Source organism: Poecile atricapillus, chromosome Z, assembly GCF_030490865.1.
Source record: "Poecile atricapillus isolate bPoeAtr1 chromosome Z, bPoeAtr1.hap1, whole genome shotgun sequence".
Taxonomy (NCBI): domain Eukaryota; kingdom Metazoa; phylum Chordata; class Aves; order Passeriformes; family Paridae; genus Poecile; species Poecile atricapillus.
In genome coordinates this window covers 26711892-26734617 of record NC_081289.1, presented here as the reverse complement: position 1 = coordinate 26734617, position 22726 = coordinate 26711892, and the positions used below count along the sequence as shown (strand labels likewise).

The 22726-nt window shown below is 44.1% G+C and overlaps 1 protein-coding gene across 1 annotated transcript; it reads right to left on the bottom strand.

Moving 5' to 3' along the window:
* Positions 1–1625: 1625 nt before the first annotated feature.
* FAM83F (family with sequence similarity 83 member F) lies at positions 1626–18666 on the bottom strand. The gene is made up of 5 exons (XM_058864562.1): positions 18196–18666; positions 14378–14545; positions 7922–8043; positions 6639–7351; positions 1626–1894 (listed from the first exon to the last, which is right to left on the bottom strand). Exons 1-5 carry the CDS (start codon positions 18649–18651, stop codon positions 1830–1832), a joined length of 1524 nt encoding a protein of 507 aa, XP_058720545.1. The 5' UTR covers positions 18652–18666; the 3' UTR covers positions 1626–1829.
* Between the last annotated feature and the right edge of the window lie 4060 nt (positions 18667–22726).

Sequence of the window (22726 nt, the reverse complement as noted above, 5' to 3'; positions counted from 1 at the left end):
GTTAAATATACTTCAAGGGAAGGCAATTAATCAGTGAATCAATTGCATTTTATCATCAACTACAGACATCTGTTTGAGTGTAAGAACCTCTACTGCAACCCAGCACCTGAGAGTCTTTGGATCAGCTACTTCTGTGTTGGGGGTGCATCAGCTGCCTTTGCTGTGAATTTGTTGTGCAGCTAAAAACCCAGGTAGTTTCTCTAGACAAAAAGCAAGAAAACTAAACCTGTGTTTTTTCTGATGTTTAAATTTTTTTTTGGCACATAGGCATGTTAGTTTTCAGGTGTCTTCTAATAACTAGGATCTGGTTTTTTTAGGTATCACAAGAGGATTTACTTATGACAGCGGGGTATGTAATTTAAATGGCAAGAAAGCAGAGTGAAATGTCAATCTGCCCACTGTAGAGACAAAAACAATCTGTATAGACAAAAACAAACTTATCCACTCTGTTAGTGACTAGAACTGGAAAAGGGATAGTGAACAAGAGGACAGAAGTGCCAGTCAGATCCTGTAGTAGCTATGAGGAAATCATCAAGGAAACCATTAAAACAGCCTGACAACAGTTCTTTTTTGTACCATGCAATGAATTTAGGGTTTGTTACCGCAGCACACTTTGGAGGCCAAAAGTGAAAAAACGATTTTTAGAAAGGGACTAAGTGCATTTGTTAAGGCCAGGTCCAGAAGATACTGCCAGAAAGCTGATAAAGTCCATAGACTGCTGAAATGGTGTCAGAGAAAGACCTCTGTATATGCAAGCCTTGTATTTTATGCTTCTGTGATCATCTGTTACAGGCTATTCTCAGAGGCAGAAGAGCAGATCAGATGGCCTTTGGTCTGATTGCACACAATGCTTCTTATGGATCAAAGCTCTCAATTTTAGCATGATTTAGATTTTGGAAAGGTTAACTTAAGGAAAAAGAAAAGGACATTTGAAAAGCTTGCATGCCTCTTCTGCTTCCCCTTTCAGCCTTCAAAGATGTGCTCCTTAATCATTCAGCCTCCAGGAATGGTAAAAGTATTGCTGAATTAGCAACATCAAGGATTCCATAACAGCCACTGAAGTGTGTGTTATTGCTCCCAGATCCTGCCCAGGCCCCCTATTAGGCACTTCTCCTGACCCGGTCTCAGCTGTATGTTCAACATTGCCCTATATTCCATTTTTTCTCTTTTCCACATTCTTGCTAGATCACCTTGTTCGACTGCCCCATTTATGACGTGATACAGTTCTGATAATGCTCTGTTGGCCACTGTTAGCTAAACCCTTCTCCCAGACCACTCATTTCTGCATGGGCAAGTGACAACAGGAATCTACAGGAAGACACCTTATGGACAAAGGGTTGCTCTGCTGTTTGTAAACATCCTTATTTCACGCAGAATTTGCCACTTCAATTGGATTCAGCCTTACAGCCAGTCAGATCAATACAGTTTTGCAGTACAGTAGAGTAAACAATGCAACACAGTGATTCCAAGTCTGTAGCTAGACAGACCAAAGTAGCAGCACAAGTAAGTCAGAAATTCTCCTGCATTTCTCTGGGCACAGAGCAAGCTCTGAGACCAGTCATCACAGTTGGTTTTGTATACAAAATATGCGTGCACGTAGACGTATGGACTAATACATTCATCACTAACCCTCATTTAAGGGACCAGCTATCCAAAGTCTGCTCATCACCCAGTGAATGTGCTTTAGCTGGGAGTGCCAGATGCATCCAGGACCCGCAGTGGCTTTACAGACCACTGCATGAGGATATGGCTGTAGGTTCAAAATCAATCAAGAAATTACTGTTCCAGCTTGTGATTCAGTCTTTAGTTCTCCAGACAATCCTTCCCAATCAAGATAACACACAGGTTGATTGTTTGTTTTTATCGCTCATAGTGGAGTTTGGATTCAGGTTACCTGGAATGAAAAGAAGTTAAAGTAGTGTTAATGTTCAGTAAATAAGACCTGGATAAAGTTTGGACTCATGCTTTGCTCTCTTTTTTTACTATGCACCTATATTTTTCTGCACTCTCTCATAGCTTTTTTTCTACTGCAGTGAAATGAAGAAACATTAAAATAAGAGCAAATGCAGAGTATATTATAGAGAAAATCACTCAAGAAGTATTTCAGGCTTTGTCTTGTACCCAGTCCAGATTCAGTGGTATCATTAGGTCCCAGCTGGCAATGAAAAATAATCTGGTCATGCCTTGGGTGGGAAGTTTTCCGAAGAGTGAGGTATGGAAAAAAAACCAAACAAAAATGTAAGGTCATCTCATCCACTTGATACCCACACACATTCTCAGTAGAGATTTTTTTCATGTTTTGTTTCAAATATCTCTAGTGACAGTGTTTCCACCACTGCCTTTGCAAGACAAATCCCAATGCCTCAAGGTCTCTCACTAAAGTGGCAGAAGATGCTGCCTCCATTTTTCATAATCACTGCTTACTCTCTGAATTTCTTCTGCTCCCAGTATCTGTACCTTTCAATGCTTGCACTTCTGTCTGGTCTCCATCATTACAGATGTTGATCTGGATGCCCCACATATCTGTTTCAAGCACTGTACTAAAGTGTGTTCTGATGCTTTTGCAAGTAAGGAAGCTCATCTGTGCTCTGAGCTCAGCAAAGCTTGCATGTCTCTAGCCCAGGGCAGCAGGGACTGAGAGGGGCTGCCTTGGAATCACTCTGAACACGTGCAGGCCTTGCTCATGTATTTGTACAGAAGGAAGGTACATGTACATCTCCCAAGCACTTGGAGCCAGATGCCTTTTCAGAGTGCAAACAGAGAGGGAAAACTGCCACAGGTCATGGTGACATGCTACTGAGAAATCTCAGCCTTGCTAAGCTTAGGGAGCATTCAACCCGAGTACTGCCTCTGAATTGGGCTTCAAGAGAATAATTTTTAATGTCACTCTCTTGCTTGTGGGTATTTAATCAATGTTGCCCTTATCTGTAGGTGATGGGGAAGAGAAGAGCTCTTTTCTCTCCCCCTCCTTCTCTCCACTTTCTTCCACACTGCATCTTCTTGATGTTAACCTGGGAGGTTGCACTGCAACCTGTCCTCACTGGTGGCTGCTCTGTGTGCTACTGCCTCCTCCCCAGAGCTCCCTGGGGCATTTCATTCTACCTGTCCCCCTCTGACACATCCTCATGTTAGTATTATCATTACGCCTGTTTCCTCCCCACCCCTCTTTCCTTCCCTGTCTCTATCACACTCAAGACCCTCATGTTTATTTTGAAGGATGTCTGTGCTTCTCTGCTTAATTTCAAAGCCCAGCCCTTTTATTCTTGTCACTCTTTTCTTCTGACCTTCTTCTACATATCCCACTACAGTTAGAACAAACATCCTCCTTGTATGTACCCAATAACATTTCCCTCTTTCTCTCTAGAAAGGAGGCTGAAAATTCCAGTTACTACCCTTCCATGATCTCACTTTTGCTGAAAAATGCTGGTGATAATTAAGCCGCTATTTCAATGCCATTGCAGTGCCCAGCATAAATCCCATTCCCTGTTGGAAGAAGCACACGGAACTAAATCACAAAATCCTTCTACTAAGTGTATGTATTCTGCAACCACCACTCATGAGGAATGAAGTTCATGCACGGAGCAACTCAGGTCAGCAGACCCTTCTGAACAAGCCCACTTTGTTTTTTCCAAGGGAGAACACTAACCAAAAAGTCTGTGCCTTCTAATGGCACACAGCTTTCAGACCTTTGCAGAGTTTCCCAGAAACTGCATACATAAGTCACTGTCTTTGCTGATCACAGTCTGCCCAGCACCAGCTTAAAATCAACAAGATTCTGGTTGGGTTCAGAGCTGCTCTTGTGTTTCTCAGTGGGAAACAATGAAATTCAAGGGTTCTGTTATTTTGATGATGTGTTTTAAGAAAGCCTTGTAAGACGATGTACAACTTCCATGTGGTGTGCTAGGACAACACCTCAGGGTGTTAATTCAGATACCTAGTTTGGGACATTACTATCTGTAGCCCTTGTATTTTCCAGACTCCCAGATTCTGACTCGTAAGTACCCTTTTCTAGCCTGTAAATACTGCATCAGATTTTCAGGCTCCCTCACAGCACACACTTTCATAATTTTCCTTACCAGTTCAGATTCTCTTCATCACCATTTGCTCTCACAAGACCAAATCTGACTTTTAGCCTGCTTGAATAATGTCTTTCAACTACTTCATGAGCTACTCAGGTGTGGATCTGGTCTCTCCATGCATTTGCAAGATGGGATATGTCTCTCTGGTGCTACAGAATTAATAGTGACTTTGGAGGATGTGTGCACAGGCAGACCCATGGGGCTTAAGTGTGCTGTTTAATCTTTACAAAAGTTAAGGGCAGCTATTTCAAACTGTGAAGCTCTGAATAATTGCATCCTAACCTGCCTGCATACCAAGTACCTTCTCCTTCATTTCCACTTCTTATCTCCCTTCTGTCACCCAGAGTATCACAGCACCAGTTTTTACTAGCTTTGCTCAAAGACAACTTAAACTTTTAAAACTGAGTCACCCCTAAAGCTACCCAAAAACAAAATGCTCCCTATCTTTATACTGAGGCTGGAACTCTAGTCCATGGCTGTGTTTAAGAATTTTTTATTAAATCCTTTTCTGTTCCTCAAGAGTCTCCATCTGTCTGATGTATCCTCTACCATCTCTGTTCACATGCCACTTTGGGCCTATTAGACTAGAGAAGTTTTCTCTCAAGAATAGTGATTTAATTCAAAAGCAACACACAATCCATGATCTTCCTCCAGCCTTTGATGACACCAGATGGCCAAAGTCTACCTACACCATACTTCAAAAGCTGCGGAGTCTCCCACTGTCACCATGAACAGGCATTCTCAATTTGCATAAACCAAAAATACTAGCAAGGACTCACTGGAAAGGTTTATCAGGTCAGAAAAAGCACAGGGGGAAGACTGGTGTGCTGGACCTCAGAGCTTTCCCTGGACCTTCTCTCAATTCTTCTTCCCCCTTACTGAAAGAGTTGGCAGTCTGCAGGAAGTAACAGCAGCAATAAATAAAATGTGAACATAATAGCATGGTAATGTCTTGTGGAAATGGTCTAGACCAAGTATCAGACTGTCTGGCACACATCCACTGTGTCAGGAGGAACAGAGACAACCCTGCTGCCCGGATGGTGCAATGCCCCAGCAGGGTGCAGCCCCACTGTCCCACCAAAGACATCAACCTCTCGTGCAGTAAACTGGGCCTGAGTTCATCAAGAAATTTAAAGCAGCTGGACTGGCCGCTTTAAAACAATGAGAATCTCTGATATTTCAGAGCACTGTGAATCAGAGATGACACAATTCTCTCCTTCTGTCACTAGAGGGTAGTGCAAGCACTCAGGTCCATTCCCACGGAGTGGAAATGCCCATACATCTCCCCACAGGTCCTCGCTCATTTTGCTTTTCCTGGCTTTAAGGAACGGGGCACCCCAGCACATAATGTCTGTGCTCAAGACTTACTTGGAGAGAGGACTTCTTTAGACCAGGGTTTACTTCTGCTTCCCCAAATGCCAAATGCAGATTCTAAAATGGATCTACTACAGTCTTCAATAAATTTGCCATGCTGTCTTACAGTTCTCTTGTGCTCATCTGGCATTTTTTAGTCCATCCTTCATTTAGCCAGAAATATTTCCAGGAACCTAATTAATCACTGTTGTTGTCTGTCACAATACCCTACTTTTCTTCTTGGTCTCAAGAAAATGTCTTTCCATTTCACATCATGGTAGCTGCAAAGGAATTCAGTTTCTCTACATCTGCATTTCACATTCATCAGAGCACAGAATGGTCTCTGGCCAGACAAGTGGAGGAGAAATTTTTTCCTTGCAATTAGTTTATTTTCATGATGGTGCAGGATGTATTGACACCCTACACAGCTCACTGAGAGAAAGGACGATCAGGTTGAATAGTCCAAAGATTTACTTCAATCTCACAAAACATGTAAAATGTTGGGGAGTTAGCTATGAAGCCATAACCTATTAGAAATTTTTATCATTTGTCAGTTTTCAACTGATTGAAGCCTTGGGAGGACTTAGTGAAAATACCAGTCACACATTAAGAAAGAAAGAAGAGTTGAGATCCAGTGATCTACTTTGTAGCTTCTATTTTCACGACCTTCTCCCCCATTTCAGAAGGTGGTAAAGGAGCAAATTAAAAAGACTTGCACCCATTCCTCCACTCCTTGGCCCTCACCTCAACATAAACATATTTTCTTCTCCACCAGGAATTTGTCACAGTAAATACACCTGCCTAAGCTAATGAGAAAAGGAGGGATTACACTGAAAATCTGTCTGTGGCCTGCTAGCCACTACAATATAGCACACAGTGCTGCTGTTTGTTAGGGAAATGCACTTCATGAACTGAGCACTGTTTTACACAAGACAATGTTCACCTTTCTCTCCCTTTGTTGCTCAGAAGTATGAACAACATCCACATGAGAAGTACCAACTTTACAGAAAGACTGCCATTAAACTGCTTTCAACTTAAATTGCCTGTATCTTTTGATAAAACTTCTACCTTTTCATCTTGCCCATTTTGATTCAGAGGAAATAAGAGGATCTACTCACAAGTGCCTATAGTGGGTATGCTTGCATCAATCAGCAAAGCTCAGAACAAGGGACGCAGAAAGCAGAATATGCTGGGAGAAGGTTTTACCTGAGTTGCCTCCAGTGCTCCGAACACTAGCATGGCCAATGCTGAGCCTCTCATACTCCAGTTTCATGTTACCAAGGTCTTCTCCTGAATGTCCTTCACTTGCAAAAGAATTGGCCTCAATGCTTGAGCCTGGAGACCGCTTGGCCTTGCGACTGAAAAGCCCACTAGCAAATCTTTTTCCTTGCTTTGCATTGGTCTGTGCATCTTCTTTCTTTATGTCACGAATAGACTCTCTGGATTTGGATTTATTTTTCAGGTCCATGTGGAGCCGGGACAACAGTTTCTGGGGGCTCCGATTCAGCTTGTTCAAGTTCTCCAGAGGTGGATCTATTTCTGGGAACACTTGCTCCAATGTGACTAAGTCATTCAGGAACTGGTTTAACCGTTTCTTTGACTCACTTGTTTCCTCCTTCTCCATGTTTCCCTGATTGTCTTGCCTGTGCCGTGAAGCCCAGAGCATCATATCACCACGGGTTGCCCCTGCTACTAAACCATACTTTGGGTTAATGAACTTCCGAGCCACGGTGGAGGAATGAAAGCCTGGCTTCCCAATTCCATGGAGGAATGGGTTAGCAATACCCAGTTCCTTGTACAAATTAACTTCCTCTGAGATTGCGTAGAGCTCACGAAACTCAATGTCAAACATCTCCACATGCTGTCCTGTCAAGACTAGCAGGATGTTTCTGTCAATGTGGGATGAAGTCCATGTGAAACTAGGAGGAGGAAACAGAACCAACATTAGATTTTGGGGTGCATAATTGACCCAGCCCACCTAACAAAACCTAAGACACTACATGGGAGTATGTAGCATTGTGCCATTTGCCCTTATATCCTTGGCCAGATGGGCCCCAATAGATACATGACACAACATTATTGTTCTTCTTTAGACATGTAGACCAGATTTGGAAGAAAAGGCCCCAAAACTCTGAAGGACAGTTTACCCTTTTAAAAAAGCAGCACTGCATCAATAGGAAAAGTCTCCAGATTGAAAACCTCACTGATGAGAACTGAGTACAGAGACTGGTGGGGAGTCCTTGCAGACCCCTTCCTGATGAAGTGTGGAACTGTCTCTAGCCCTCTGAAGTGGTCTGCCAGCATGGGTATGTTCCATTCTCTGAGAAGGGCTCTATGCCACCTTCTCTGTTGTCCCACTCCAGTTTATACAGATGCCACACAGATTACAGAAGCTGGGATAGAAGGGGGATGACATATGAAGAAGACTCTCAAGCAAAGTCATGACCATTTAAATAAATGCCTTAACACCTTAAGCAAGAGTAACCCACCTGTATGATCCAGTGGCCACCTTTTCACCATCCACCATCAGGAATCGGGATGCCAGTGTGCCTCTGATCTTCCCTGATGGCATGTAGAACCCAACTCCTGTCACAGAGCGTATGCGGATATTCTGACAGGGAGGTGAAAGACAAAATGTCACAATAAATAGAGCAGAAAATTAGATAATTGCCAGCTCCAAGTCTTTAGATGTCACTCGCATTATCTCACTACTTCTGGGACTACAGCTCATTTTGTATCAGCCACCAGAAGGGCTGCAAAAGGAAAGTACAGTGCTGTAAGTCCTGTCATCATCCCCTGTCTACCCAGGTCACTCCTCTCCATGAGTTTATAACTGTCCAAGGGGTCAGCATCATCAAAACCCTGCCTGCTGCCTTCAGCTATTCACTTGAGCCACTGGCAAGACAATGCTGTCAGAGAAGTGTCTCTACTAATATCCTTAATAGATCAGTGAAGAAGAATTTCTGAAGATGAGGAAGAAGAATCTTTTCATAAAATGAATGGAAGTAGTTAGAAAAATAACACCTCTCCCCAAACCTCACTTCTCACACCCTTTGGTCAGTAAACATACAAGTAATAAAACAAAACACTACCAGACATAGAAAAAACACAAAGTTAAGGTTACAGGATTTTCAACAATAGATCTGTGCCTACTATAAAGATATATTTGCACATTGGACTGGGTGTTACTCTGCTCATGGGTCCTGGCTGCACAAAGCTGAACTGCCAAAATGTCTAACATGAAACATTCCGCCTTGCCCCAAACCCAAAAACATTGAATGTCAGTGTAAGTTTGGAGCAAATTATCTTGTCACTCTGACACACAAATCTAGACAATTTTGTTCATTCCACCATCTTTTTATGTAAGGATTCCTTAAGAATAAAAAGCTAAAATGCACTGTAAACTGGAGTCATAAATCCAGGGCTGGGAGTCAGATAGTCCCAGGCATAATTGCAGTTCTGATACTATTCCCTGTGATGTTCTGGGAAAGTCCATTCACCTTTGTTTCATTCTTCCCCTTCTGCAGAGCAGAAGAATCAGGAGGATTTGGCTAATGCTAACACAGTCTCAGATTCCACAAAGAGCTAAGTCCTATTACTAGAAACCTCAATGACAGCTTAAATATTGATAGGCTATAGAAATCAGCATGCAGGAATAAGTGATTATAAGAATGCAGATTTCTTTCAAAATCTGTTTTTCTGAATATAACTCCTGCCTTTTGAATCCACTCCTATTTCCCCCCCCCCACTAGAATACAGCAGTGGAAATACAAATTCTGACTAACAGTAACTGATGATAGTACTGTTTTGCACTCAGCTGTTGCTTGATCTGTCTGGAGTCCTGTGTGGGCACTAGCTAATTAATGCTCCCAACACTGCTGAAAGTATTATTACCCTGTTTTAAAGATGAGGAGCCTAAGACAGAAAAAGATGAAGTGGTTTGCCCAAGGCCTAGCAGTGAGTCATATGTGTGGGATGCTGAAGGCAGGTTGGGTAGAACACAGGAGAAAGGGTGCCCTTTCCAGTAGTTAAAATAACATTTGAATCTGGCTGGCTGATCACCTGAAATATGTTTTTTTTGCCTTGCTGATTGATGTTGGATGTGGGATTTTCCAAATCATGGTATGCTGACTGTGCAAGACAAGAAATCAGTCAACAGCTCAGACTCTGATATGTACTCCCGTGAATCAAGAAGTATTAGTCTGTGTGAGCAGAAAGTTTCCCAGCATATAACAAGTGTGGATCTTACTGTGTTTGAATGTTCTATCACCTTCTTTTGGTGGAAAGAAAGCACACTTGAATTTCTGCAGTAACTGAGGTGTACGTAACACTTAGAAGGGTGCAGAGGGGATGGCACTGAACAGCTGAGCACATAAATCTCCTTGAATAAAGTACATACAGGAGTGCATTAATACATCTTGAAATGCAGAAAACAAGCACAAAGTCATATAAACATCAAGTCACTTAACAGGTTATTTGTGTAGTATTTTCTGCCTTGAAGGATCTCAGAGCATTTGCAGACTGCTAAGTCAAGCTGTACAGAGAAAGAACAAGCCTGGGTTCATGTACCAAAGACTGCATAATAACAAAAGAGAAAAGACAAATATAAACGAGATAAGATTGCAGGCATTTTCAGGGGGACTAGAGTTACAGTAGTAAGAAATATTTTGAGTAGAGGATCAGTTAACTCACCAGAGAGAAGTGACACCTCCAGAACTGTATTGTTGCAGAAGCCTGCTTAAGGTTTATTTTGCCATATCCTGGCTTATGGGAGATTCAGTCTGCATTAAATTTCCATATTTCCTTTCCACAGACTTGCACCACTCCTCATCACAAACAGTGACTAACATCTCCCTGGCTACAACTTAATATGACTGGCAACAGTCAAGCCTGACAGAGCATCCTAATACAAATAGTAATTCCTTGCTTTATTGTGACACTTTTAAACCTCACTCTGAATCCACAGAAAGCTAAATTAGACCCAATTTAGAAAGTGAGTAATGCTGTGACTGACTTGACAGATCTAGGTTGTAGTGCTTACAAACTGGGGCTGAGTAGGGGGACACACAACACAGACCCTGAAGGGAGGTGGTGTAGCTGCTTCCACCAGAGAATCCTATGTGTACCTTCCCTCTTAGAACTGGGAAATCCTCTGTTTGCCCTGGACAGTTTTGGAAAAGGCATGGTTATTGACAAAACATTGTAACTTGCAAGTATTCATGTAGAAGAGGATGGAATGCAGCTAGCTCGGACATGGCCTGCCAAGATCATTACTGAATATTATCTATCTGTGTCTTTACGAAAAGAGAGCCTTACAAGCTTCCATTCTCAGAAGGTCACAGACAGTCTAGAAGAAGACTCTAGCAGACCATTAAAAAACCAACAGCACTGCTTCACATCACATTCCACTCCTCCCTCATCTCAGGTAAGAATCAATGACAAAAAATATAAAATACTGAAATGAAATTCCTAAAGTTTCTTAGGCAGAAGCTTTTTAGACGTTCTGAAGTGAAAGGAGAAACTTCTTACGTGTTGGGAAAAGGGATGTAAAAATTAATGTGAAAGCAAACTTCCTGCAGATAAGTCATTCCCTGGGCTTGCTTGAAGCTCTTAGGAGAACTCTCTTCTTTGGGCAGGAGTGTCTGTTACTGTGCTTGGGGTTAACAGAAACAGGAGGACAAAAACACTTATAAAAACTCGTGAGAACATTCACCCTCAGGTCCTGGAAAAAGAGGAATTTCTGAGGGGCTATGAATTTTGTGTCTATGAGATCTCTGATTCACTGTGATCTCCAAAGAATACTCTTGTGTCAAACATAACAGAAATATGACAAACCATGTCCTGTAGGCTCAGGAAACCGTATGACTCACACATACAAGACATGCTCTTATGAACAACCCATGAATGTTCTGATGATTGAATTTAAACATGTTTCTGGTGAACTCTGGCCTTCAGACAAAAATTGAGGGTTTCTCATTTCATGCTTGGAGTTGGTTGAGAATTTTTACATTTTGTAGGGTGAGGTAGTGTCGTCTTACCTCCTGATTCTACCTTACAACTGGAGGGAAAGTAGTTTCCCTGCCATGAGACTGTCAGCAGGTCATGATACCTTGCCATCTCTACAAAAATAATACAATAGCCAGGAATTTTGTGAAAATGTCCATCATTGTACACAGACAAAGGGCAAAACACCGTGTTAACAGTAAATCTCCCCATATTAGGACTGTTGAAGTATTCATTTTGCATTGGAGGAACAGGGCAATGGGTCTAAAAGGGCAGCGAACGCAGAACAAAATGAGTATCTGGTGGTGACAGAATAAACATTGTGACCCTGCAGTTCATGGTAGTGCATCATCTCTCTCCCCACTTGGATCAGAACTTGCCTCTAAACCTTAAGAGTTGTATTTCACGTGTCTGCACACTTCCTGAGAAAAAAGCCATCCTCTGTACCTTGCACGAGGATTCCAAAGGAGAGGTGGGCAGAAGGGCAGGAAAGAAGAGTATGCAATTCCTTTGCTGGCAAACTGTCTGGTGAAAACCTTCTAGAATAAAGCAAAATTTTTATTCAAAAAGGAGATAACATTCTCCCTGTTGCTAAAAATCTGAAGAAGAAACTCAGACATCAAAGCAGATGTCAGGAGAAAGACTGGTAGGTAAGAAATGGGTGAATGATAGAGTTAACTCAGCAATTTCAATATCCTTTGTGGTCAAACAATACAGGACACAATGATTCTGCTTGAACAAGACCGGAGGACCAGCTTTCTTTCTTGCTTTAAATCTGGATCTTCAACCCTTGGCATGTTGCATCAAAGAGGAAGGGCTGGGGGGGGTCCTCAATGGGAAACATTAACCTTGCTGGAGCTTCCTTGGGTATCCAAAACCTGTTACCAAGGAAATTCCAGCATGATAGTTTCTGTTACACAGACCCAAGCAGCAGCATAGGCACATCCAAGGCAGCTGTGGGTGGGATACTAAGAGAACATCTTCCTTGAGAGGCAAAGGACTTCTTTCCCCATCCCATGAAGAATCTCCCTGGTCATTCCATAGGACCATATACAGGAATTACCTGCACTGATCTTAACAAGACTAACAAAAGCCTGGAAACTGGTTTAAAAGAAAGATAACTAGAAAAGAAAGATAACAACCTTCAGGGGAATTTAAGATCCAGTTTGAGATACCTGGGAAAAGAGGGGAAAAATTTGAAGGACAGCAATCTGTGGGCTGAAGCTCTGCAGGATAGTGAACAACTAGGTCAAAAGGTGTTAAAAATTTCTTCTCAGTGGAATTCTCAGCTTGCACTATTTTTAGCTGAAGAAGTCTAAAGTAAAGCATAGCATGGTCTGCCATGAAAGAAGGGAATCACAGAAGAGACACAGAAAAGTTTTCTCCTTTTGATTGCATCAGTTCAGAAGGCACCTCCTTGGCGAGAGCCATACAACTAGACTGCTGCAGGACCTAGGCACTGGTGTAGCACATCACTGTGATGTGGTTTAGGAGTGTCAAGTCTTTGTAGATACCTGTGGAGAAGGATAAGAGGAAGAGTAGAAGGGGACCGCTTACTGTTTAGAGGCAGAAAAGACAGACTGAAAGGAACTCACCTCTCCAACAGCAACACAACTCTTTCTAAAATGTCAGGACATCTTTTCATTCACTCTGTCCAGGAGTTAAAATATTGTAGCACTGAAGACATCATTCCTATACATGATGATATGGTGAGAAAAGTACTGGGAGGCTGGTACTAGAGCAAATGGAACTACTGCTGTGATTTCACAGCTATGTACCAAAGAGACACAAGCCTAGGACACACAATATCACTGGCACATGAAACATTGCAACATCTATTGTAATGAGGTCTGTGTCTTACTTTCAAAGACACCAGAGGGAAGGACCTTCCATCACTGTTTTGGAGAAAGATGAGAAAACTTCTCAGCTGGATGTCTTTTTTGATGAAACACAGAGCAGAGTGGTAGCTCACAGGAGCACTGTTCAGATACGTGCAGGTAATTTTCACACAGATTTAAGATCGTTCTCCTAAAATTATTAATATAAGACTCTATAATCTTCAGAGCTTTTTGAGTTTTGGTTGTGTTTTGGGGTTTTTTAACTATTAATTGAGTGTTTATGGAAAATCCACCCTTCCTTCAGGCAAAAAGCACTTTTTCCCCTGCCGCTGCTCAGAACAGTTGGATCACAAAGAGGGGTGAGTCTGGCATCCCATAGGTTGTTTCCAACCTAGAAACTTTTTTCAGTATTCAGAACAAGTCTGTAGTAGTAATGGTGACTAAAAAGATGGGGGAAAAAAAAGGAAGGAATACAATACTAACAAGAAACACAAAGGATTTCAGTCTGTATGTAATGGAGTGAGATCCTCTGAGGCTGCTTCTGCCCACAAAGCTAGACTGACTACTCTGCTGTGCTGCATGCACTGCATGAAGGCACTCTGGTATGGGACTGGGCAGCACCTGTGGCCCTCAATCCCTTAAATTCTCCTGCAGAGGAGGACTACAAGCTCATTCACTCTCAGATGATCACTGCTAGATAGGAAAATCTTGATTTCACAGAGTGTATGTGTGCCGTAAGGAGGCATCCATGCAGACAACTCAAAGAGCTACTTGGGACTCTAGTTTGAATCCTCACATAGAATACCTATAGGAATTTTCTCTGATAATTTTCTCCCCAAACAGGAATTTTTAGGTCACAAGGGCCAAGAAACTACACAGATCCCTGTCTTGGGTGAAAGGCAAAAAAATCCATATCTTTCCTTTTTCTTTCCTTCTGTACTATAAAGCCACTTTGTTGTCCCTCTGTGTTCCATCTAAGTGCTGTGTTATGACTTGTAGGGAAGAAGGGATGTGTTTCCCGGCCCAAGCAAGTTCCAAGATTCATTACAGCTGCAAAAGGCCATTGACCTGCAGGAGATAATGGTTCAGTACTGAATATCTTACCCGGATCTGCAAGTCACCGAGGTCAAGGCATCTGCACATTTCCAGGAAGAGCTTCACTCCCTCCTCATCTAGGATTATATAGACTGGGATCCAGCGCTTATATGCTGCATCAACAATATCGCGGAAGATGTCCCGGTCCGTAAATACATCCATGACCACTGCAATAATCTGGAAACAAGAAGATGGTAGACAGACAACTGAATATTAGGAACTGAAAGGAAGGCCTGTCCCAATGGTGCAAAATAAAGGAGAGCACTGATACCAGATAATGGAGGAGAAGCCCACAGGGAGACAAAAGTACAGGGAAGTACATGCCCAAGGACTACCAGTAATTGTAATTTTCTGGATTAACTGCCGCAGTTTGGAAGGAACTTAGTAAATGTCTATGAGAGTTCTCCTTCTGGATGAAAATTACTTATTTTAGCAGCCTGATGAATGCCAAAGCCAAGTACCAAATTTTTTCTCTGTATTGAGAAACTTCCATTGTCTCTGTAAGGATTCACTTAAATGAAGAAGAACGCTGAAAATAGACTGAAAAGAAAGACTGAAAACACAACTTTAACACTTAAGCTAAAGGTGTCTAATGGAAGAATGAATAAGCAGAGGAATCAAGGCCTGCATCCCCAGCCACGATGCATAGTGCAGCCAACAAGAATTCTATCTTACTTTTTTTTTTCCACAAATCCCTGTGAAAAGTCTACTCTCAGGGCTGGCTTCCCAAGGAATGATTTATAGAGCTCAAACATAAACACCTCATATTTCTCAGCAAGGGACCAGACTGTATTCAAGATTCAGAGGCAAAATGATCATTCCCTCTCTTCGCATGTACTGTTTTTGTGGTATAAAACTAATCCTTTTTTCCAGGCATAGATTTTACATAAAAACAAAAGGTTTCACTGACGTGAGAGACAAGTCTGAACATTTATAGGATGAGTAACAAGAAAACCAAGAAGGTTATGGGTAACTTTAATGCTGATCTTACAGAAAGGGAGAGAAAGACAAAACCTGTATCTTTTATGCCACTAGAGATAACAATTAATTTTTCTGCCTGAGTTATTCTTCCCAACATTTTAAAGGTTACCAATGGAGGAAACTACTGTTTTTCTAGTCCCTCAGCATAACATCAGAGTGCCATGTCAGAGCTGCCATGCTGACAGTATGCTGGGAATAGTGTTGCCTAAATTTTAATTTCCCAGGTGCTGGGGATCACAGCAATAAGCCCATCTGGGCTGAGGATGGCATATACAGGTGTGAATCTGTAATACTGAATCACACAGTAGGATTTTCTTCACTTGATGCTTGGAAGAAGTGCAGCTCTCTTCCAGGAGCCCCCTAAGGAAGGGGGAATAATTCTCCCCAGAGACCTCTTTCCTGTGAAAAATGCCCTTGAACAAATGGGAACATTTTTGGGAAAGTGATGCCGCAGTAAACATCCTCCACTGCATCTGCAGAATCTCTGCTGAGTCTCTGCTTGTACAGCCAACAACAACCAACACTTCTGCCCTGTCAGGCTCCTTCTGTCAACAGTGCTTACACCAGCTTCCCTTTGTTAGAGAAAGAAAAAAGAGCTGACATTGTATTTATGCTCATCATTAACATGTGAGCTCCTGATACAGGTGAACTGTGCTGGAGCTACATCATACTAATTCCCACAGTGACTTCTACTAGGCAGGATTTCAGGTCCTGCCTTGGTTTTCTCTTCCCAGCAGGATGCAGGGAATGTTACCAGAACCTCTGAAAATTAAAATACAGTGAACTTGTGCCACTTTGTTTCCGAACAACTCCATATACAGGTAAATAATAATTTAAGGCATGAACAGTTCATGCATTAACTCAGGCCACTATGCTCCCTCTCCCCCCACACACAGTGGTATGGATGAACTATTTAGGAGAATGAAAGGATGAAAAATAATATTCATTTGTAGTAAGAACATCCACATAGGGAATGGATAGCAGAAGCACGAACTTCTTTTGTCTCCATTCCCTCCATTTGCAACGAGTCTAATGACTGCAGAAATTACACCCTGTCCTGGACAAACCATTGTCAGTACTGGCTTTGCAATGTGAAGGGATGGTTCCCTCCAGGCTGTGGGGCCCTGGGTCAGTTCAGGTTGCTTTCCAAGACTGGGGACCATTGAGAACATCAGTCAAAACTTCCCATGGGCAATGCCTGTTGTTGTGTTTGCCATCTCAAAGCCCTGTCACAGCTGGTGATCTGTCAAGATCACCCATGAGCGTTCTCAAGCACAGCAAGTCAGAGCATGAGTGTCTACCCCTGCAAGAGGTTTTCCCCATTTCTTTTCCTATCCTACAGATAATAAACTTATCTGTAGGGCCCATAGGTGTGCCCAGCTCTTCATAGGAATTTTAAGATTGGCAAGCTGATGCTTGCTAATCTCATTGCAGCAAGGTAGCTTAATTAACATATATTTGTAAAATATTGATGATAAGCCACCCACAGACATGTGCCACATATTACCAGTATCTGTTTAGACCCCCCTCAGAAAAAACAAACCAAACAAACCCCCACTCTCATTTGCTGATTGAAAAGCTGCTACCTGGAGACTTTTTTTTTTTTTTTGGCCAGGGCCAGCTGAGCTGAACACAATAGGCATAGTTATCTATGAAATGGACCATTAAACACTCAAATGGCTGTTAAACATGAAACCAGCTTTGGGCTGGGAGGGGCACAGTTTGTCCAGTCACTGAAAAAAATAAAAATCTACAAAGGAATTAATTATTTCTAGGTGCCAGGCACAGCTATTGAAAGAAACAAACTTTCCCAGTTCTTGAATGGTCTATAGAAGCTTTTGTAGCAGTGAAAAGAGGAGGTTGCACTACATCGGAGTGTACCAAGTGACTGAGCACACCACTCATTGAACAGAATTACAGGGTGTGCACAATTTCTGAGAGCAGGGAGTTGAGAAGATCACCCACCAGATTAATGCCTCTCTGGAAAGTTTCCTGTGTTTCCTGGCAGATTTGGTTTGAACAAGTCCGCAAAAGTTGTGCATATAGTGTGTGCTGGCAGAAGGGAACAGGTGGAGGAGGAAATGACTGCTGAATTATAAAGCAGAAAAACCAGAAAGCTACAAAACTACGCAGGGAATGAAGTTTCTTACACTGTTCTCCCCTTTACCCAAGGGGTGTGACAGCTCTGACGGGGATCTTTTCCTGGGTGGTCTTCCCCGGGAACTTCACCCACATCCGGGGTGGGTGACGGAAAACCTCGTGATTGCCCCCACCTGTTCAACTCAAGCTCTTGTAGCATCATGACTGGTTTTGCTTCCTTGCCAGAGGTGCCCTGTCACCACCAGCAGTCATTTCCAGGGAAAGATAAATGGGAGGAGCAGCCACGTATTGTCTGCACTTTGGCTACTTGCAGTTCAGGCTGGACGTTGTTGAGACTACAAAAAATGAACCCAAATAAACACCATCCCGTAAGCGAACACGCTGCCCTGTCTTTAACTAGGGATACCTGCCCACACCAGGTAGGGGTGGCTGTAACAGCATCATCACCTATACTCCTGTGAACCCGCGAATGAGGCCGGGGCAGGACAACGCGAACCAGGGGTACAGAAGCCAAGCTGAGGGGAGGTGGAGGGGGTGCGCAGAGGTTTAACCCCATCACGGGCATCAGCTTTGGCAAAGCGCAACACGGCTGGCAGCAAGGCGCAGGGAAAGCCCAAGCATTGCACGGCTCCCGCTTTGGAGCGAGGGCAGCCCGGCTCTCGCCCACTTTCCACCCCGTGCCCCGAGCCAGACCCTCGGCCCGGCTGAGGGCGGGCAGGGCCGGCCCGTCGAGGGTCGGGCCGTACCTTCTGCGCCTGCTGGATCATCTCCCGCACCACCTCCTTCAGGTGCGGCGCGCTCTCCTCCTTGCGCGGGTGCGTGAAGAGGGACACCCGGCTGATGCCGCGGTAGAAGGTCTTGTCGGTCCAGCCCAGGTCCAGCGGGGGCACCTCGGTGTCCGAGCACTCGGGCCAGTAGGCCAGCGAGAGGGTCTCGCCGCCGGGCCCCCGCGCCACCTTGCCGCCCTCCCGGGGGTCGTCGTAGCCCCGCCAGCCGCCCCGCAGGTCCTGCAGCTCCCGGCCGGAGAGGAAATCGCGGAGCTGCTCCTTCCTCAGCGCCTCCCGGTACGCGGCCTCGCCGCGGGTCACCAGCGCCTCCAGGGCTCGGCGCTGCTCCTCGCTGTAGTAGAAGCGGGCCTGGGCCTCTGTCACCTTCTCGTTGACGTGCAGCTCGTCCAGCAGCAGCACCTGGGACTCCGCCATGCCGCCGGCAGCCCCAGCGCAGCGCCGGCCGGCAGCGAGGGCAGGAGGGAGAGGCAGGGCCGGGACCGCCTCACCTGGCCTGCCCGAGCCCGCCCCGACGGGTGGGGCGGCCGCTCCCCCGGGCCCTGGGGACACGGCTGTCCCCGCCGCCCTGCCCCTCCGCCAGACCCCTGCGCCGCCCGAGCTGCGGGGAGAACAGTTTCTGCGAAAAGGAGAAACAACCTGACCTAAGAGATGGAGTATGCCATGTAAGAAAAAAGGGAAGAGCCTGGTTACGTGGCGGCCTAAACCAGCTTCGAGGGATGTGGGTTAGAAATCTTCAGCTAACTTGTGAAATTGTAGCCTAGGAGCGAACTTGGTGCATTGAATTGGGAAAACCGTGTCTTTGAGGGAATACCCTCACCCACTGAACACATGAATTTGGAATACCCTGTGCCTTTAAACAGAGGTGGGGAAGGAGAAGGCAGTAGTAGTTCAGCCAGGTAGTGATGTAGATTCATTATGCAAATGTTGCCCGAATATGCAATGTATAAATATGCTTGCATATGTATACATTGTGTATGTATGCATAAATACGCTTCCTAGCTTTGTGGGTTTACCACTTTGCACCCGTCTCTGCGCAGACATGAAATAAAATCGAGTATCTCAACTCTGTGCGTGGATCAGCTTCCCCACTGAGTGAAAGAACCCAGATTTGGGACAACACCCTGGCACGGCTGGCACCAGTGTCCCAACCGCAGTGCTTGGAGGAGAACCACGCTTGGGCCCTGGGTGTATTTTGGTGTGCGAATTCAGAAGTCTATTTAAGACCTTTTCCCCCCTTTTTCAGACTCATCAGCCACCTGAGGGATGGAATAAGGAAGAGGGGGAGACGACTGAGGCCAGGGACATGGGCAGAGCACCATGGTGGCCACAGGCAGTGGTGTGTTGGCTGCAGTGAGCTGGTAGCCAGCCCTTTCTGAATCCTCTGTCAGCTCAGCGACTCCAGAGAAGCAGGTGGTGTGGGGTACCCAGTTTACAGAGGGGAAGATGACACAGCAATGTGCCAGAGGCTGCTCAGCAGGCTGGTGTCAGAGCAAGGACAAAGTCCAAGGCAGTGGTGAAATACAAACATTCAGAGGCATTTGCAGTGCTTTACATCTGTGAGTAGCCCTAAGTGCTCACATGTAGAAAAAAACTACAGGAGACAGAGCTTCTAAAGCTGCTCTTTGTTTCTCTCTCTAAGAAATCACCTGCCCTCAGTGTGAGTTAGTTTAAAAAAACAAGGATCAGGTGGGCCACCCACCATAGCTCGTGCTGTGCTGTTCCTCTCCTTCAGGTTAAAGAGATACTTTTGGTATTCCAGACTGTCTTCAGGAGTATTTCCTAGCATGAAATACACTTAAAATTTGAAATTACACTTTGCAAAGGTCTACTCCTCTGCCTATCAAGTCTCCTTTAAAAATTAATTTCCATGTAAGCTCTTTTAGCCTTATTTCTGATGGAAATGAGACTTACATGGTCATGGTATTTGCATCTGCCTGTCTGTCCATGTCTCTAATAAACTTTTGAGCCCACTGTTTGATTTCAAACAAGTTTGGCAGAAGTGCAATTACATCCCTACAGATTTTGTGAAAAATAACAGGCCTGATAGCAAAAAGAGACTCTCTCACAGTCCCCGACAGTGAAAGTTACAACATGGGTTCATGCCTTATTAGACTTCAGATATTCCATAAAATTGAGAATGCTAATAAGAGTCTGATCTGTAGGAAGAGCTTCAAATTAATTTTTTGCCATCTTAGACACCGTGGTCAATCAACCACAATATACAAATATACAGGAGATGTGACTTTCTTAGTTCCAATGCTTGCTAAATAACTTGTTGGTTATGTTTTTTTTTTCTGTATCAGAGGCTGCCATCAGCTCTGCTATTTAATGTGGGGCTAAATAAAATCTCTTTAATCCTGGATGCTCTGTTCATTTGTAGCTGCACAATGTAGTCTTTTGTGTTCACCTAAGGCTCCCACATGAAAGCAACAGTAGGTTCACAAATGTATGTATAGTTTTGTATTTAAAAGCAAGAGAGTATTTCCCACATCCAAGTAAAGGCAGCAGAGATTATTTTCACTTTGTTGTGATGAAATGTTTAGCCCCCACCTCTCACACTAGAAGACAAAATGTTGTCTGTGTGTTGAAAGGATAAATAGGGGCAAGGAGCTTTGCAGAAGCTGAGAGAGACCTCTTCCCAAAGCAATCCCTTCCCATCTCACCCCCACCCCCCCCATTCCCACATCAGTACATTCCAACCAAGTCTTTTCCTGATCTGGAGTTTTTATAAGGTTGGATGATTCACTTCCTTTTGATTTCCCCTGATCCTCCAGCGGACAGCCTCACCTCAGAGGAGTATAAAGGGCTGTGCAAACAAAATGCCCTCTCTGCCACAGAGTCAATCCAAACCTTCAGGACGGGAGAAGAAGACACTTGGCAGGCAGGGTGGGGGAAAGACTTGCACCTGGCCCTGCCCTTGGATCCTCTGGGAGGGAATTCCAGTTCCCACTCTTAAAGAGAGTCATTATTGTCTGGGCTCAGGTTTTCCTCTCTGCCCTTAGCACCAGCTCAAGAGAAATAAGAAAGGGGAAGGCTGATTTTGAATTGTGCTGAGGCAGCTGCCGATCCACACAGAACTATGCTATCTGCCACTGGATTTGTTTTGTTCCCAGGGATTACTTGCTGGAGGGGATGCTTGTGCACAGGCAGGGTTGGGTCTCTTTACTTTTCGCCTCTGTTTGGGTGTCGTCCCAGGCCAAGTCCTGGTTAAGGCCTTGCTTACTTTTCTGGTCTGGTTCCAGAATGTTTTCCAAAGGATGTGAACTAACCTATCAGGAAATATTACCTCTTGTTGTAACCCTCCCCCAACCCTATTACAGTGTTTTAAATCTGTCTTCAAACACCTCCCACGTATAATCTGGTTATTTGGGCCTAATTGCTTAACTTTCCTTTGCGAGGCAGTGCAGGCTGTGCATTAGATAAAGATATGGCACCTTATATTTAGCATTAATTGCGACTGTGCTTGTCCTGAGCACACATCTCTCTTGTTAGTCTTCCTATGTAATTTCAGTCCCTAAATAGTCCACCTCATGATATATTCTTTGATAAATTTCCCAGCAGTGTTTCTCGTGTGGCACAAACTGCTACAAGCTCTTGTTATAAACCTTTGTGTGCTCAGCTCTTTAGGAATAAAATCCTGATGCTTTCCCCTCACCTACATCTTATTTTGCTGAAGAACAGTTACCATCTACATGCAAAACAGGAGAAAAAACAGGGGCAAATATTAAAAAAGGTATCATTTTGTGATGCAGTGTTCAAGAGCTGTATAGTAGAAGTCTTTTTGTGAGGAGTGGCATCCTCCAAAACAAAACAGCATGATTTACCAAAATGTCTCTGATTCAACCATACTAATTTTTGGGTTGTTTTTTTTGTTTGGATTTGATTTCATTTGTTGTTTGGTTTTGGTTTTTTTCCCTCCATAAAAAGCAGCAACTGCTTAAAAATTAGCTGTGCAGACAACTAATTGTTTATGTGATGGAGGACACAAGAGAGTGTTTTCCATTTCTCATTGTGTCAGCTGCAGGTTAGTCTGAGGTGACAGGATTTTGCTGTCCTGAAATACAAGAGTAAATAAATAGGCACCTAGTGTTATTAAACACCGTACTCCTTCCCTGTGCAGGCTGGCACCACAGCAAGACTCACAAAGGCTTGGTGGAGACTGCACCTTCTTGACTCTTCTCTGGATCAGCATCCAGGAGCTTGTGGGGAGACTGCTACGTGCACAGCGAGCCGTGCTCCACTTGTCCCGAGTCCGAAATCCCATTTGCAAGGGCTGCCAAGCCAGCACAGGAACAGGTGCGTTAGTCATGTCCAAGTACTGGCAGAGCAAAAAAGCCCAAAACAAGGTGATTTCAGGGTGGAGAGGAAGAAGCTCCTGCCTTCCCCGTTCCCCCTCCAGTGACCCAAAGAGCTGCAGGCGGCGGCAGGCAGGTGTGTCACTTCTGCAGCAGCAGTGACAGACTGCAATCCGGAGGATGAAGAAATGCTT